Here is a 17549-nt window from a genome sequence, read left to right as displayed (position 1 = left end):
ATAAGTGTCACACTTTTTAAACCTACTTTCAAGTAAACAATTTATTAATCATTCGTAATTCTATAAAACGTTTATCGATTAATGCGAGGAATTAGCGCTACGATTAAAATACTACGTTTTTGGCACTGTTGGTTCAAAATATAACCGTACGTCGATAAAAGAGATCGTGTCGAAACTTTGTCAGTGCCTCTCTATTTGTCGTAGATCGCAGAACCCCGTCCATAGAAAAAAACATACAAATAAATATAGCAACGAATTAAAGATGCACACCATTTTACGCACCGGTCTCAAGTATTTGGATTGTCGTTAGAATGTATTATGTGCAGAAAATTTTGCTTGAAAACCGTTTTACGTTTCTGCTTTTTAAGTAAAACGGCACAAACTCAAGAAGGTTATAGGTACGTCACCGAGGTCCACGTGACGTCAAAGACTATCGAATGGACGAAAGCCAAAGGCTAAACGAAACGACGAGACTGGCTTTATAGCCGACTAGGTAGAGGGCAAATGGCTGCCGTGCGGGTGAATAATAATGCGTAGCCAGTGTAAGACGAGTGATAAAAATCGTGATAAAGTGCGTGTACCATGTTACTAAAGGGCCGATTATCGGAGAAGAAGAACCGGAGGTATCATGGGAAAAACACCAAAGCCACGGCCGGTAAGTGCATAGATTGGTACGCCAGGAAATTTGCGAAATGGTTCGCCTGCCAGTCGACGAGATAGCCCTGCTGCGTTCTCGGTCCCTCTAAACGTTTTCCATGGTATCAACACAACATGGCCGAATCTGTTGCGACTAATTAGGTTTAAGTCGATACTTCTAGTGAACAATCGTAACCTTAGTCGCAGTTTCTAAGTTTATTTAGGTCGAATGACGTTCCGTTTTTACATCTAAATTTCTTAGAAAACTTTCAAAATTATATCAAAACAGGACAATGTCAAAATTAATACATTTGGGAATAAAACCATCCGTCGTATATTGTTTATAGAGTGTAATCAAAGAATGCGTGATTGGAGTGATGTCAGATATCAAGGTTATGCACAAAAGTGTGCATATTCGGTAACAATGTTCTTATAGTTCATTTACGAGAGATAGCAACTGATAATTCGTTGCATTATGCGTTCACGCTATTAAAGTACAACGTGTGGTTCGATGTGTTATTGCGAAGAATTTAAATGTACTACAAACATTTAGTGAGGTTATGCTGTTTTCAATATGGACGACCCACGAGCTTGTGTGTATAGATGCATTTCGTTCTTTTGCATTAGTAAACATGATTCACGATCGCTTTCGATATTTATCAGTACTTTCCCTATTGCTCGGTCTTGTACAAATTAACTAATGGTATGCGATAAAGAGTGTTCTTATTTAAAGTTAAGTCGAGCCGGAGTGTGAGCTAATACAGATCGTTCATCGAATGTGTACGCGATTATCAATGAATCTGAACTTCGTCCTTTCGTTTGACAGGCGCTGTTGTTGACGATTAAATACCATCGCTATCACTTAACCGTGATTATTTTCTATTCTCTTGGATAAAACACCATTTCTTTGTGCAATGATATCGCATTAGAGTTCGTCAGGCGCTAGATTTTACATACTACATACATATGTATTATCTGCGTAGCTTCTACCGCATTAAATCACTTTCAATTCAAATTGGTTTTTTTTTACCCAGAATAATGTTGATTCTATATTTCTATTTTCCAGACACTGAATAAACATGTAGTTTAATAGTCATATATATACTGTAAAGATTGACCAACTTAATCGTTAATTATGCGAATTTATTAGAAACACTGTCATAAAAATACAACTATAAAAGTGCATATTCAGTTAAGCTTGTTAAAGCAAGTAGAAACAAACAGAGAATAAAATCATTAGCAACAGAAAGAAACTTCACCGGAAGAGCATTGTATTACTCGAGTGGTTAGAGAAAACTGTAAAGCAAGTAATATTAGAATATATTTGTTTCAAGATTTTTATCAAAAACCTGTTTCAAATGAAATAATACGAGTACTTCAAAATAACTTGTGTAATGGTTATGTTATAGAAGGAAACAACACATAATCGCAGTTAACAGAAAGAAAGAATAGAGTTTGCTAAAGAATTTATTTTTAGACCTGTAGAATTCTTACATTATTAATTGGTAAACCACACTTTATTTAAAAAAACCATCATTTGATAAATATACATATCAGACACTTTTTATTTCCAACAATAAAGCAGTCCTAAGCATAAATCAAAGGTAATACAAATCTGATTGCTATACAACTGCTGAAATACGTGTTTCCAATATTAATACTGCCGTTTCTGATCGCTTTAATCCTATGCAACATTATTACGTATACGTTTAAAAGGTGGCTTTCACTTTTCGTAAAAATACAATTTATGTCGGCGAAGGTATTCTAGTCGATAGATAGCCGGTTTATAGCATCTAATCGTCGCTGTTTCCGACGATAATTTTACAGCGATAAAATTTATAGATCTTTGGAGACTCGTTAACCATAGCCACGAAACTATTTCAACGGGACGAGTTTGTTCGTTCGTGTTCGCACGTCACACGGAAGGTGCGTGTTAGTGAAACCGTGAAAATGCATTCTTAGCGTGCTACGATAAGAATAGAGCAAGGAAGATAGACTAAGATAACAAATAGAGGAGAGGTACGTCGTATGTACGTGCACGTACGTAATCGGTTCGTTTGTGTGTGCGTGCTATTGGTGTGTGAAGTGTGTGTGTGTGTGTGCGCACGCACGCGAGAGCATTCTGACACAATGTCGAATGGAAACATGCATGCACGACTAGTCTCACACAAACAGATTATTGTATGAGTACACACGCGTTGCTATGACGATAAAGACGCGGATCGATGTTTTTAACCGGTCGGAACGCATCGTGTTGATTTCGTGTTTGATACCTTGTGATATTTCTGTCTTCGTACTGCGCTTTTCCGATCCGTTCCGTGCCATATGCCCACGACTTGATCGATCGGATTCATGGTAATGCAGCTTTTATGGCAAAGGAATCGGAAAGTTTGAGGAATGCCAGACGATTACCTTTCGATATTCTTTTACGGTTTTCACTACGAGTGACTATGATCACTAATCGATACAAATAATCGAAACGATTTTCTTGAATTAACATTTCGATAAATGATTAATTGTCACTAATTTATAAATAATTTTAATATTGATCTTAATTTTGAAGAAAAAAATAATATCTTTGGAAGCTGTCGTGATGTACGTATATTTTTTTTACGAATCACGATGGTGTATTTATTTTTCTGTATGTAAGTTACCATCTTGTTCGATTATTCCGAACATTTCTACGACAACAGTTTAACGATCGCCTGAACCATGTAAGGTACATTTAAACAGATAATATTGTCCTTGAAAGTCTCTTAATTTTTTGTAACAATTCGAACGGATAACGATTACTTATTCGTTGAAATTGTTGGCCAGTGGGAAACTTCATGGTCTAGTTATATGTACTATTTTTTATGTTCCGATATGATAACGATACCGTGATATCTCTTTGCAGAGGTTATATAAAATTTGTTCCGCGTATAGCCTCGCTGTGCTACCGAATAACCACTATAGTTTCACACGTATCGCTAAACAGGTATTCTCGAATCGGATAACGGTACACGAGTGGTCAAATTAAGCGGGACTAGGTTCTCGACACCGTGTACTTTTTCGTATTATGTTTATGTTATCGTTAATCATAATTTTTATCAATCCCATTCAGACGATATAAAATATTAGCTGTTTTATTATCATTTTAAAAGTATCCATTACGTTTGAATATATTTAAATACAGACATTTATTATATTATATACATTATATTCATTGGCAAATCCACTCTTTCATAAATTCAAGACGTATTACGCTTTAACTACTTTTTAACAATTATATTGTAAAATATATCAGAATATTTCATAACGCATCAAATGTACCGCGTGTAGGTAATAACAGTTAGTAGTATTGAATAACCTAACCTAAAAACTAACAGTAAATACATAATATTTTAGAGCACATATTTAGAGCAGAAATGTTTTGATATCTTTATTTAACTACTTCTATACATTCAGGTAATGAAATAAAAATATAATATTGTTAGGAAATGCATTGGAAATAAATAAAATAAATCAGTCGATTGCTTGTGAAAATTGTTCAAAGTTCTACGAACACGTCATTTCATCGTTCACATTTAATTGATGGTAACGAACCAAACTCTATCGTAGCGAATCTAAACGAGCATTTCAATACTGCTGCAGAGCCATTTGAATAACAATCGATTTATATTGACACGATGGCTCGCATACTTTCTATACCACGGACGATGGCATCCGGGGTGCGTGTTTTATATTCTTTAATTTATGCTTCCACCGAAACGAGTTGAGAAATACGGATATTTTTTATTTTTTTAATATACAGGGTGTCCCGTATCAAAGATGGATTTCACTCTCTCTTAAAACTAAGTAACTGAAAAGAAAAGGCAGCTAAAAATGGAGGGGAATAGAAGAACGTAAAGGAAGTAGATGACGTCGATATGTACATTTAAAAAATTTCTACGTAGCAGAAAATGGACAAGAGAAGTCAGTTTAGGTAAATCAAACATGATATAGATAAGCAGATGATCACTGATATGGCTCGTGTTACGTGTTCCGATAGATTGAATTTTAAGATTATTATTTATAATGATTACTTCGAGCAACGATGGTGAGTTTACAGTTATGCGTATTTGTTGAATAATAACTTCATTCAATAAGTACACGGTTATGATTTGGTTCAGAATTTAATGCAGAAAGCTATTTGGCTGGCGCTTAAAAATTAGTTAGTACACTTTAAAAGGGGTTGCAAGATATCATTAAGCGGACAATTACAAAAATATCGTTAATAAAATTTATGTCTACGGAGGCTACTTTTATCTCATTTTGTTATGTTATTCGTTTCCTTTAATCTGATTACGAACGGAAGAACAGAAATTCTTTCTGTCTGTTTCTAAAGATCAACTTATTTACTACCTACGTTAAGTTTGTACATCACTAAACAAATTTTAACCTAACCTAACCTAACTTAACTTAGACCTGCAACGCTAAACAAATTCTAACGAGTCGTTCGGATAACTCTTTCGACGGACTATAATTCCGTTGAAATCGAGGCTTAATTTGGGTATTTAGATGCCGCTGCACACGTATGTAAATTATCTTCGCGAAATGTTGCCAAGGACCAAACGACTCATTTCGCGTCTCTCCGTGATTTTGATACTGGCGGCCGAAGAATTTCACGAAGAAGTAACGATCGGTGAATCTAACGACGGGTGTTAAGCGACTCAAGGCCTTTGTAATGTAGTCTCAATCACCGTCAATCTACACTGATCTTTACAATTTATGGCGGAGCCACCTTCTCGCGCGACGCAGCCTTTCTCGCTCTCGATTTGATAAAACGACTTCTTTCGTACGTTCTTGCGATTCGTCGGGCGGACAGTCACGTTTCGTGGCTCGTTCGCGCGGATCGATCCGCCGGGAACAAAATTCCATTAAAACATCGAACCAAAAAGTTTTATTGTGGAACAAAAATTAAATTCACAAGGATGCACTGCATACAGAACGTTTAAGTCTTCCAATGAATTTAATTAAATTAGATGCAAAAACATACTCGGATTATTCGATTTGTATGTTATAAAAATGATTATACGAGCAAAAAAAAAAGAAATAGCTATTACCTTATTACAGGGTGTTCGGCCGACCCTAGGAAAAATTTTAATGGGGTATTCTAGAGGCCAATATAAGACGAAAAACAAGAATATCAATTTGTTGTTGGAGGCTTCGTTAAAAAGTTATTAACGTTTAAACTTCCACCCGTACTGAATTTTTTTCTCGAAAATGAGTAGGATTTCGGGGGTATGTCTGTTCACCAAAAATGATTTTAATTGATCCTCGCAACCGAAAATAATTTTTTTAATACGATTTGATATTTTTTAATTTCGTCGTAAAGTTCCACACCTTCTCGAATTTTTTTCCCGAAAGTGGGTACGATTTCAGGTGTATGTGTAATGACCAAAACTGATTGTAATTTACCACCGCAAACGAAAATAATTTTTTTTTCGTCGAAAAATTTCAGCACCTACCCGATTTTTTTTCTCGAAAGTGGGTAGGATTTCGGAGGTATTCACCAAAAATTATTGTAATTGACCCCCGCAACTAAAAATAATTTTTTTAATGCAATTTGAAATCTTTTAATTTCGTCGTAAAATTTCACACCTTCTCGAATTTTTTTCCCGAAAGTGAGTACGATTTCGGGTGTATGTGTAATGACCAAAACTCATTGTAATTGACCCCCGCAACCGAAAATAATTTTTCCAGAACGATTTGAAATTTTTGAATTTAATTGTTAATAACTTTTTAACGAAGCCTCAGTCAAGAAATTGATATTCTTGATTTTCGTCTTATTTTGGCCTCTAGAATCTCCCATTAAAATTTTTCCCAAGGGTGGCCGAACACCCTGTATATGATTTCCAATTGAAAGTTTTATTCGAGGGAACGCTAGTCGGAAGTTTTCTCTGTCGTTTTTCAACGATTCACTGTATTTCGCTCGGGCTACAATTTCTGCCTGACTACAGAGGGACGACTGGCGCCGCGGCGCCTGACACCGTCTCTTTAAATCCTATCACTCGCGCCGTGGTTTATTGCAGGGGTTACGCTGCACAGAGACGCTCGTTCGATTAATGAATTAATTATGGTATATGCGACACAAGTTTTTGTATGTTTTATTACCGCGAAGAATATACAGAATATGTGCGAATTCGGATACGAATCGAACGATTAAAGATCGTTTTGTCAGTTATCTCAATTTATTAAAAATCCAATTTTGTTTTTTTAAATAACACTCAAACATTGTTGCATTACGTAACCAGTGTTATCATCGGTATGTTATCAGTGTCAGTACAGCTACACCGTCGTCCTTGATGTACCTCATGCAATTCTTCAATCATATCATCAGTACGAATTACAGCACAATAACGATTTTGTCTATTAAATGGTGATTTCAATCAATTTAATTTATTTTCTTTAAATTCGTTCGAGTTGTGCGTGGCCCAAAAAACTATGCTTTAATTAATGCCCTTTAAGTTTCATCAAGATGCGACGCTTACATTTTGATCCAAATGCGGTCATCTCGTCGGCGTTGAACGCATATTTCGACGTACATCCATCTGTCGTTTACGCAAGGCGAATTTTTGTCAGATTGTAGCGCGTTGAACCGATTATCAACGACGCTGAAACATTCTCGTGCATTCTGTGCCGCGCAGAATGTTCGCGAATGTACTAGAACGCGCAGACACGATCTCGTTCTCCGATGCAAATGCATCACGAAATAAATCGCGAATGCGCATGAAATCATCGCGAGTGCCACGAGGGGTAGATTTGCATCACGCGTGCGCGCGCTCCTGATTTTCAAAGCGGAATGATTTTTGCGTTCGGTTGCGTACGAACTCATCGCATTTCCTTCCAGGAATCGCGTCCAATTGTACGCAAATGACGCGCGACAATGGTAACCTCATCGTACATTAATGGATCATTGGACAATTGTATATATTTGACGAAGAAATTTACATTGTCATTTTTGCTGGTTCAATTTCTAATTCTTCGTCCTTTTGACGTTGATGGCGCTGCCAATCAATCGCATGCAAACGCCGCTGTCCCGTAAAACGAGAGTTAAGGCTGGGGCCACGCGAGTATCGACACGACGTGCGTTTTTTATGTTTTTCCTTGTCTTACGATTGAAAACAACCAAAATGCAGATATAGAAACGCCGGCTTTATCTGTCTTCGTTGTTTTCAATCGCAAGACGAGGAAAAACATAGAAACGCACGTCATTTCGACGCTCGCGTGACCCTAACCTAAGTTCGCACTTGTTTTTCGACGACGCGCAGGAAAATTCGATAATAACTATCCGGGGTCCGTACCTTCGCGCAATACGACGCAGTGTCCCCTACAAACGCGAAGAATCCGGAGTTACGAGGAAAACCAGTTTACGTTTGCGTCGTTCTCGAACAACCAACTCACCCTTCGTGTCCTTCTTTCGTATTCGTACAGCGTGTTTTGATCGACCTTGCCCGCTACCTGTTCAGAATTCACGCTCCGAACACAGAAAACGATTACGATGGATCATAACCGCATCGACCGGAGCGTTCTTTCTGCTCGATCCCCTTTCAGAAATTAGTCGTCGCCAAAAAAATTGTCCATCATGTTTTCGAGCGAAAATTGCGACGAAAATGACGCAGCGGAACGACCTGTGACGAAATTATCGAGAGGATCAAGGAAAGCAGTTATTATAAAACGTATGAGGAAGAATATGTTTCTGGAAATAATATCCTTGGACATTCTGATGTATTCAATGCTCAAGAGTATGGTCTTAATGTTATTTTTTATAATATTCTTTATTCGGCAGGTATAACATATATTTAACACAAAGAGAATAATGTTTACAGTTTATGATTTTTAATATATCTTAAACACATAAAATTGCGTTTCTATCTTAGGTTTTGTTCAATCTTATTCGCTCTCTAGACACGTGCACCAACCGCTCTCTTTCTCCACACGCCATTTGTTCTACCTGCCCTCTATCGTCACTCATCCAAACCACCCATCCAACAACTCAGTCTGCATCTCTTGTAAGTACAATTACATTTCACTGGAGGGAAACTAATTTTATTGAAATAAATATATCAGTTGCTGACGTAATACATGTTTTGTTACGTACACAGAATATGGTTTTTCGATTCTTATTATCGGGAAACCTCTTTAGTACAAAAATATGTAAGAAGAAGATAAAAATTATACAGAGAAAATATTGTCGCTCGTAAAATTTAGTAAATTAATGTACAATGCAAGGATAATTTTAGGCTTCTTAAGTTCTTGTTTTACAAAGAACATCATTGTGTTGAGAATAGATATATTTTCAATGTCTAGCATTGCGATTTTTCTCTGTTCGACGTCGACCCAGGTCGGGTCATAAAACCCATAGGTCTGCCGATCATTTGGCAACGCCTATAAAGCCGGGCTTTTTCTCCGTTTGGAGTTAGTTGTGCGACAACCCTGACCGCGGAGAAAGTCTTTCACTTAGTTTTTCGCCTCCGTGTCTTGTAATATCCATTATTATACTTTTCAATAAACCATTTTTTCTTCTGCATGTAAGCGGTTGAGTTCAATCTTTCATAACGATAGATCCTCAACACATTGATTGAAATTCTTTTAAAAATTCACGAGACAGCTTTCGGGAAGTCGTAACAGATGTTCTGGCGCATCGGATGCAAATTAGGAAATACACGGTACTCGATAAGACTTTTTACGGGCCGAATGTAATTCCTACGAGCGATAACGCGTTACGTGCGATGCACATTTGTGTGCAGCATAACGGTTTGATTCACCAGCTTGATTCATAATACGTCATGCAAGCTGTTATACAAGATCCGCGACGCGTCGTATCATCGCGAGATGTTTTCGTGCGAGGGGCCGAAGCTCGAGAGGATCGCCTGTTGACCGAAGTGTGTTCGACTCGCCTCAATTAGGCCAGTTACTCTCGTTGAAACGGTCACGTTTTCTGGGTACTCGACGAAAGAGAATGCTTTTCGTTGGGCGGCGGTACGCGGTCCCATCGGCGCCCCTTTGATGCTAATTAACCGATAGTTACGCTCGATAAATTCGAATTGTATCGTTGAAATTAATCTTCGATAATTCAAGTCGAGGTATATCGTTTTTTAATTAAATATCGTTGCGACGATAACATCGTTGTCACGAATCCGAATTTCGTAGATAGTTCACGAACAAAAATAGGGGACAGTATACAGGGTGTTCTGTCACACCAGGGAAAAATTTTAATGGGTGATTCTAGAGGCCAAACTAAGACGAAAATCAAGAATACCAATTTGTTGATGGAGGCTTCGTTAAAAAGTTATTAACGTTTAAAGTTCCGCCCGTACTGAATTTTTTTCTCGAAAATGCGCAAGATTTCGGGGGTATGTCTAATCATCAAAAATAATTGTAATTGACCCCTGCAACCGAAAATAATTTTTCCAAAACTATTTGAAATTTTTTTTCCCCGTCGAAAAATTTCACACCTTCGCGAATTTTTTTCTAGAAAGTGAGTAGGATTTCGAAGATACGTCTATACACAAAAAATGATTGTAATTGACCCACGCAACCGAAAATAATTTTTTTAGAACGATTTGGAAAATTTTTTTTTGCCGAAATATTTCAGCACCTACCCGATTTTTTCTCTCGAAAATGGATAGGATTTCGGAGGTATGTGTATTCACCAAAAATGATTGTAATTGATCCCCGTAACCGAAAATAATTTTTTTTGAACGATTTGAAATTTTTGAATTTAATTGTTAATAACTTTTTAACGAAGTCTCAAATGAAAAATTGATATTCTTGATTTTCATCTTATTGTGGCCTCTACATTCTCCCTATAAAATTTTTCTCAGGGGTCGCCGAACACCCTGTATGGTTACCTTTAATATCGTTTTTCGTTCGAACGTATTCGTTTCGAACTAAAGTTAATATCGAAGAAGTGAACGGCTCGTGTCTAGGTACGAAGAGGCTAATTTGAATACTGATTATTTGGGCTTTTCCGGGCCACGAGCCAGACGTTTGTTTTGGCAAATACGTATAATTTGTTTTGGAAGTTCGACAATACAAAATAGAAAGCGAAAGGATCCCTCTGTGCTATGAGTCGCGACGTTGCCAATTTTTTATTCATTTTTCCGCCTATGGTTGATCAACGCGGTATACCTTTGAATCTATCGTTATCTTTTCCAGATTTTACAATTAATATTAGTGAGATATCCCAATATTTGAAGGCGGTACAATCGTAAAAGCACTCGAGACCTGTAAATTCATTCTTCCGCGATCACTTTGAATGATTTATAATCTGTATTTATCTTCTATTTGTCTAGTTTTTCTTCGGTTATCGTTCCAACTTTTAAAGATGGCGGTGAATTGGATCTAGATATCGTTTTGGATATTGTGTAGAAAACTATCGAGTACTCGTTAATACCATTAGTCCGCTAGTGAAAGATCTTGAAAGGCACTAGACGACAGATTATGGTTCTGTTGGCGATTCGGTGACAGACCTGCTACTGCAATGCTACGACAGATTTTTCTTCGTCAAACTGTCACTTATCAGCGCATGATCTGCTGTCATCGTGTCGTAATTATGCCGTGCCACTATGCCCTGAAATTACATAACAAAAAGTCCGGCACTATGAGTTTGCGCGTTTCTTACGAGCAATTCGTGTCACGTTTATGATAATATCTTGACGAGTCTCGATACGAGCACTCGTAAAACGCTCAGAAATGTCAACGATCTAATTAATCCTTTTAAAATCATCGATGTTCTTATTACGCCTCCGCAGTTGCTTGAGAAAATCAATGTTTATATTTCCGGAAGACACTCGAGGAATACGCCATCTTTTATGCAAATTTTTTATAGATTTAAATCGGATTATCTAGATCATCAGTATTCCAAATCTACTGTAAAAAAATTCATACTTTACAAAGAAGTAGTTTTCTAAGATCTTTCGTCGCTTTAACTATATACCAGAGCGTGTCAGAAAATATGGACGATTAAATTGTTTATTTTTGAATCGTTGTTTAGAAAATGTTATCCAGACGTGAGTTTTGTCCATTTCTTGGTAAAAAAAAAGAGCGTATCAACACCAACAGGATACATATTACCGCCATTTTATCCAAGATCGTTCGAACAAAGAGCAACAAATCAATTTTGAACAATTAATACCGAATTTTCGTGCATGCATTTTCTTAGTATCCTGATTTCAGCCGTCCATTCATTATTACCACTAACATTTCAGATTTTGCAATTGAGAGCAGTATTAATGCAAAGAAAATTAGGCTGCAACTTATCAGCAGCTTATGACGCACAACGTGATTTACTGACTGAAAGATCTACAACTACGAATCGTGCAGTACACTGTAACTACGGTTCTTCCGTTATCACTATCTCTAGGATGCTATCTTTATAGAGACGTTCGTAATACGTTCGACGCCATAAATTATAATATATTACTCGTTATTAAAATTCAGCTGAAAGGAATCGTTGGGCGATAGGAAACGAGCGTTCGACTATGGTATACGCGTTTTTGGGTAGATATTTGCATTAGTCGCCGACCATCGAACCCTTGTTTGGTAACATTCTATTAAGGATACCACTTTACGATTGGTTAAATGGAAACTTAAACTTTTGAAATATGAACATGTCGTACGGAAACCCGGTAAAACAAACAAAAATGTCGACACTCTGTCTCGTAATCCGTCGGTAGTCTGTCTACTAATAATTGCTTGGGGCGATAAAGAATTTAAAACATACGTACACTAGAGCCTCGATCATCAAAAACTAATAGGAAGACACGTGTGTATTCCAATAATAGAATTTTCGAATAATAGGACAGCTTTTCCTGATTTACATACGCCAACTATTATGATACCAATTAGTACGTATGTTTGTGGTACGGCTATTGAATAAATTGGCGTCCATTCAAGTACTTTTCAAGGAGTATCGAAGCTTTTTAATAGTAAATATCTCGAAAAATATTGAGTATCTAACCCTACAATGGTATATACATCAAGGTAATATGAATGTTGAGATTGTTCTGGACAAACAGAGAGAACTATAAAAACGGCCGTTTTCAAAATCCGATCGAGCAACCTCTTCGTGGTGCACACTGGGTAATGTTAATGTCGGCGATGCTTCATGTTTGTACAATGAAAAAAAGAATCATTTTCTACCTTTTTGGCGTTTTTTGTTTTGACTCCTGAAGGGGAGTCAGAGGGTCAGAGGGTCAGGGGATAATATTTAAGGGCCCACAGAGTCACAACAGTGTTTCTTACACTCAAATATGCTCAAACGTGGTAGTCTAGAATAAGGCACACTATTATTGTCTTTTGATCCCCCGTATCTCGGAAACTGTTCAATTTACGAGTTTGGGCCCATTGGAACTTTTCATCAAGACATCGTGAACTACATCGTATCAAAAGTTCAGCTAATTTAACCGTGCACCATTTTCCATAAGATCTGTGCGGGGTCCTTTCGTTAGAAACGCAAAATTTAACCCTTTTAGTACCGAACGACGATATATCGCATCATTCTTTGCATTAGGATAAAGCTCTGTCTCAAAAAAAATTTGTAAAACATTATAAAGGGTCTAATTTTATTGCAAAAGCATTTAAAAAATTATTTTTGGGTTTAACCCTTTGCCCCAGAAGCCTTTTTCACTCGGGCGAACCAGCAACTCAACACTACTTTGTGGCGGAAACGTATGTATTCTGGAGTCGTCATAGTATACAGGGTGTTCGGCCAATGCTGGGAAAAATTTTAATACGAGATTCTAGAGGCCAAAATAAGACGAAAATGAAATGAAATGAATTTCAAACCGTTCTGAAAAAATTATTTTCGGTTTCGGGGGTCAATTACAATCACTTTTGGTAAATACACATACCTCCGAAATCCTACCCACTTTCGAGAAAAAAATTCGAGTAGGTACTGAACTTTTTAGATGAAATTAAAATATTTAAAATCACACTAAACAAATTATATTTAGTTACAGGGGTCAATTACAATCATTTTTTATCATTACACATACCCCCGAAATCCTACACACTTTCGAGAAAAAATTTCTTACCGAAAATCTAATTTTTCTTCCAGACCTAACCCAGACCTAACCCAGACCTAACCCAGACCTAACCCAGACCAAGGTGCCTAAATTTTTCGACGAACAAAAAAATATCAAATCGTTCTGAAAAAATTATTTTCGGTTGTAGGAGTCAATCACAATCATTTTTGGTGAATAGACATACCCTCGAAATCCTGCGCGTTTTCGAGAAGAAAATTCAGTACAGGCTCCACTTTAAACGTTAATAACTTTTTAACAAAGCCTCATCATATTTTGAATTGATTATTTATGAAAAAATCATTGAAAATCAAATACTTTTAATTTATGCTACGTGACTTACATAAAACTGTGATCAAACAATGATTATTCTTATGTGCAAATATTGTTTGTAGATGAGAAACTTGTTTTTATGTTTTTTGTCATATTTTATAATTATGTTATTTATACGATTTGCAATAAATATTGAAATGCAATTGCCATTACTTTATTCTTTCTTTATTTCGTAATATGCTGCTTTTTGAATTTTGTAAATATCATTCTTAGTTTGGTTTTTACGAGCTTTTTCTCTAACCATAACAAACTCGTCAAATTGGCTCGGTATTCTTCGCATAGGCACCCGTTTTTCGCTCGGCACTAAAAGGGTTAAGGGAAATTCTTTGCTCGACAGTTCTTTCCATCGCAAAAATCGCAGAGCACACTCGAGATCGACTGGTGTAAATAACTGTCGTGAACACACTGATTCTCATATAGCGTAACAACTGAGTACAGTGTAGCCTACTTAGTCACAAAAATTTGTTTCAATACGTGCACTGTGGGATTTGAAAGTGAGAAATTCCGGGACCTTATTTTACACAATGAGGTAAATGAGGTAGCAAGGTCTACCAGTGCTAAAAATCTGAATGGAATCGGTGACCGGAAGGTCCTGCACTCTCCTTGTTAGCGAAACGATCGGTGATAGAGACCCGTGGAAGAGAAGACAAAAGGAGAGAGTGAGATTAGGTTACCGTAATAATAGTGTGCCGTAAAAATAGATCGTGGTAGGAACGGAGGTATAAATACGTACAGTTGTTGGCAACAGTGATACGCGAAGAGAGAGATCGAAAGTCATTGTAATCCTAAAGGAGACGGTACAAAATTACATCGAATCGCGTAAAAATCGAATCGGTTTTTCATCGTGCTCTCAAAGACAACGCGATCCTTGTGCGTTCGAGCTCAAAAATCGCAACCGGATCCCGGCCCCTCGCGCGTCTCGTTTGCCAACAAAGGGGCTAGACCACGCTTCGAACGTGGAAAATTTCTCCGGGGGCATTGCTTCGCTAATTGGCGTGATTGTTAGCTGCTTTAATTAATTCGACGGATCGACGGACGGCGCATATGTTGAACTTTGGAACGATTTCTCGCGGAGACCAGTCGACGTCGGTATTTACGGGCTGCGAAAAGGGATACGCACGAGGAGACGAAGGAAATCGCGGATAACTCGTTATCCTTTTTTTCTCCCCTTCCTCCCGCCACCCCCATCGTTCGCGCAACCTCATTAACATTATCGTCGTTACTGCCGTGACGCCAAATACCTCGAGACCGCCAAAGAATTGGAAAACAATGTGTCGCGTACTACGTGCTAAATTTTCGTAAATATTTTTATTTATCAAGAACCGGACAATTCCAGGAAATCCATACGAAAATTCAACTATAGAAATAACTCTGCTGTATCATTTATATTTTTACGACTAATATTAAATTTCGTCCACCTTCTACCCTCCACTAGTCGACGCTACGCAACGGACGAGGTTCTCGCTAAATTATCGAGGTTTCACTTCACTCGTCGACAAGTGACCACCTATTTCAATTGCACTTTTTCTTCAAACTGTGTTTATTTGAGCCGTTTATTTTGAAAGTGGCCTAAGTCCATTTATCTTCAAATAGAGATATTTAAAGGTTTGCGTTTCAATGAATTTAAAAATATACGTATAGGATACTAATGAGTCATACTGCTCAAGTGTATCTAAGGGTGTTAAATTTATAGTTCCTATTAAAATAGTGGCAATTATTAAGTGAATAATATGCGTTTTCTTATCAAGAATGGAGTTACGCCACTTTCAAAATTAACAACCAGATTCATTATAAAATTTGAAGGTGCCCAAGTCCATTCAACATAATTTAAGATGCTTCAAATTGAAAAAAAACAATACTGAATTTATTTTACATATCTTTAAAACACTTTGAAAACATAATTTATGCAATTCAAAACATTTTTTAACTACATAACGTACAAAATTACAAACATAAATTTATTACAAAACAATTTACTACTCATCTACATTTTGTGCGTGTGAAAGGGATTTGAAGAAATCATGATGTTCCGGTGGTATATATCGTAATAGGTCAGTTATGTCCTTGAATTTTGCTGTTGTAATTTGTTTGATATTTTTATACAGTGGTGTCGATACAATATTTTCGAACTTTCTTGGTCTACCCCGACGTGGTAATAAATCCAGGACTTTAAAATTTTCATTCTCATTCATTGATGTCTTATAGAAAATTTTATACGGTTCATTTCTGACAAAACGCATCCAACATATTTTTAACCAGTTTATTGATTCTCCATCAGAATCCTTTACCCTTTTAAAAATTGCGTCTTCGAATAATTTTGTTGATACAAAATCTTCTTGTCTCGTTTCATTTACAATAAAATTATTACCTTTCCGACACTTTTTAATAATCTTGTAATAATCTCGGGGAACGAACAGTAAATTATTTTTTTTTAATGACATTTCTACCACGCCAAAATCTCTATCATTTGGTAAAAACGAATGTCTTGATATTAAAAATTTGTGATCTATGATTTCCACATTATTTTCCAAAGTTTGGACAATTTTTAACCACATTAAAGCTACTTTAATGTTTCTATTTTGCCCGGCGCACATGTCGCTGTAAGCTATAATGTGTCTTTCACTTCTTAAATTTTTAACATGTTTTAGGATGCATGAAACAATTTCTTGAGCACCTCTGGATGCAATAGTTTCATCCCAAACGTACATGTAAACATTAAATATCTTGATTTAAGTATAAATGGAGTTAGGCCACTTTCAAACTACACGGTTCAATTATTGAACTAACTCTGAAAACTCATGTGTCAAGAATTATCGTATTTGCTCGGAATATAAGCAACCTGAAATGCTTTACTGATAAATATCATGAAGTTGTATATGTAACCATGGTAACCGGAAAAAATTGAAAATCGGAGTTAGGCCACTTTCAAAATAAACGGCTCATATGTATATAGTCCGGGCCACGATATAGCGAGGTCGTAAACTAAACGCTTGAGGGTTGGGACCGACTACTGCTGCGGCACTTCGGGCCGTACATGACATCTTGTTTGAGGTTGCCTTTCTGAATGTCTTTCCGTGTCCGTAACTGCACTACCTTTTTTATAAGCAGGTAAATTAAGATATTAACGACTTGAGGAAGACCTTTACCTGTTACGATACCTCTAAAAATGGCGACACTAGATAAAACATTTCTTCGTACGGCCCTGACTATGGTCTGAGGCCCTTAGCTGCCCATATTTCTGTCAATTCATTTGTTTCGGGAGCTGAAACGTGTAAACTTTGACACCTACTCGAGTTTACGACCTCGCTATATCGTGGCCCGGACTATACATGACCTTGCCTTAATAGCAAAGGGAGAGAAAAAGAGACAGAAAGACGGGAAAACGAAACTGGAAAATACCTAGTGTAGGGAAAGTTTAGTTCCCTAAAGGGTATTGTTCGAATTCAGTTCGCTCGTGGAAAATAACATTTTGTTCTATATTAATTTTACGCGCCACTTCCTTCCTCAAAGAACTTTCGATCCTTTTTTTAG

The 17549-nt window shown here is 36.9% G+C and overlaps 1 protein-coding gene across 1 annotated transcript in view; it reads left to right on the top strand.

Moving 5' to 3' along the window:
* Positions 1–489: 489 nt before the first annotated feature.
* The window catches only part of LOC122397251 (nuclear factor of activated T-cells 5), a 103293-nt gene continuing 86233 nt past the window's right edge, over positions 490–17549 (top strand). Inside the window, exon 1 of the mRNA XM_043396297.1 lies at positions 490–655. Within this exon, the coding sequence (XP_043252232.1) occupies positions 583–655 (73 nt within the window). The 5' untranslated portion in view covers positions 490–582. The remainder of the gene's footprint in view (positions 656–17549) is intronic.

This window comes from Colletes gigas, unplaced genomic scaffold, assembly GCF_013123115.1.
Source record: "Colletes gigas isolate AHSC1104 unplaced genomic scaffold, ASM1312311v1 Colletes_gigas_Sc00009, whole genome shotgun sequence".
Taxonomy (NCBI): Eukaryota; Metazoa; Arthropoda; class Insecta; order Hymenoptera; family Colletidae; genus Colletes; species Colletes gigas.
This window is presented reverse-complemented; position numbering and strand designations above follow the sequence as displayed.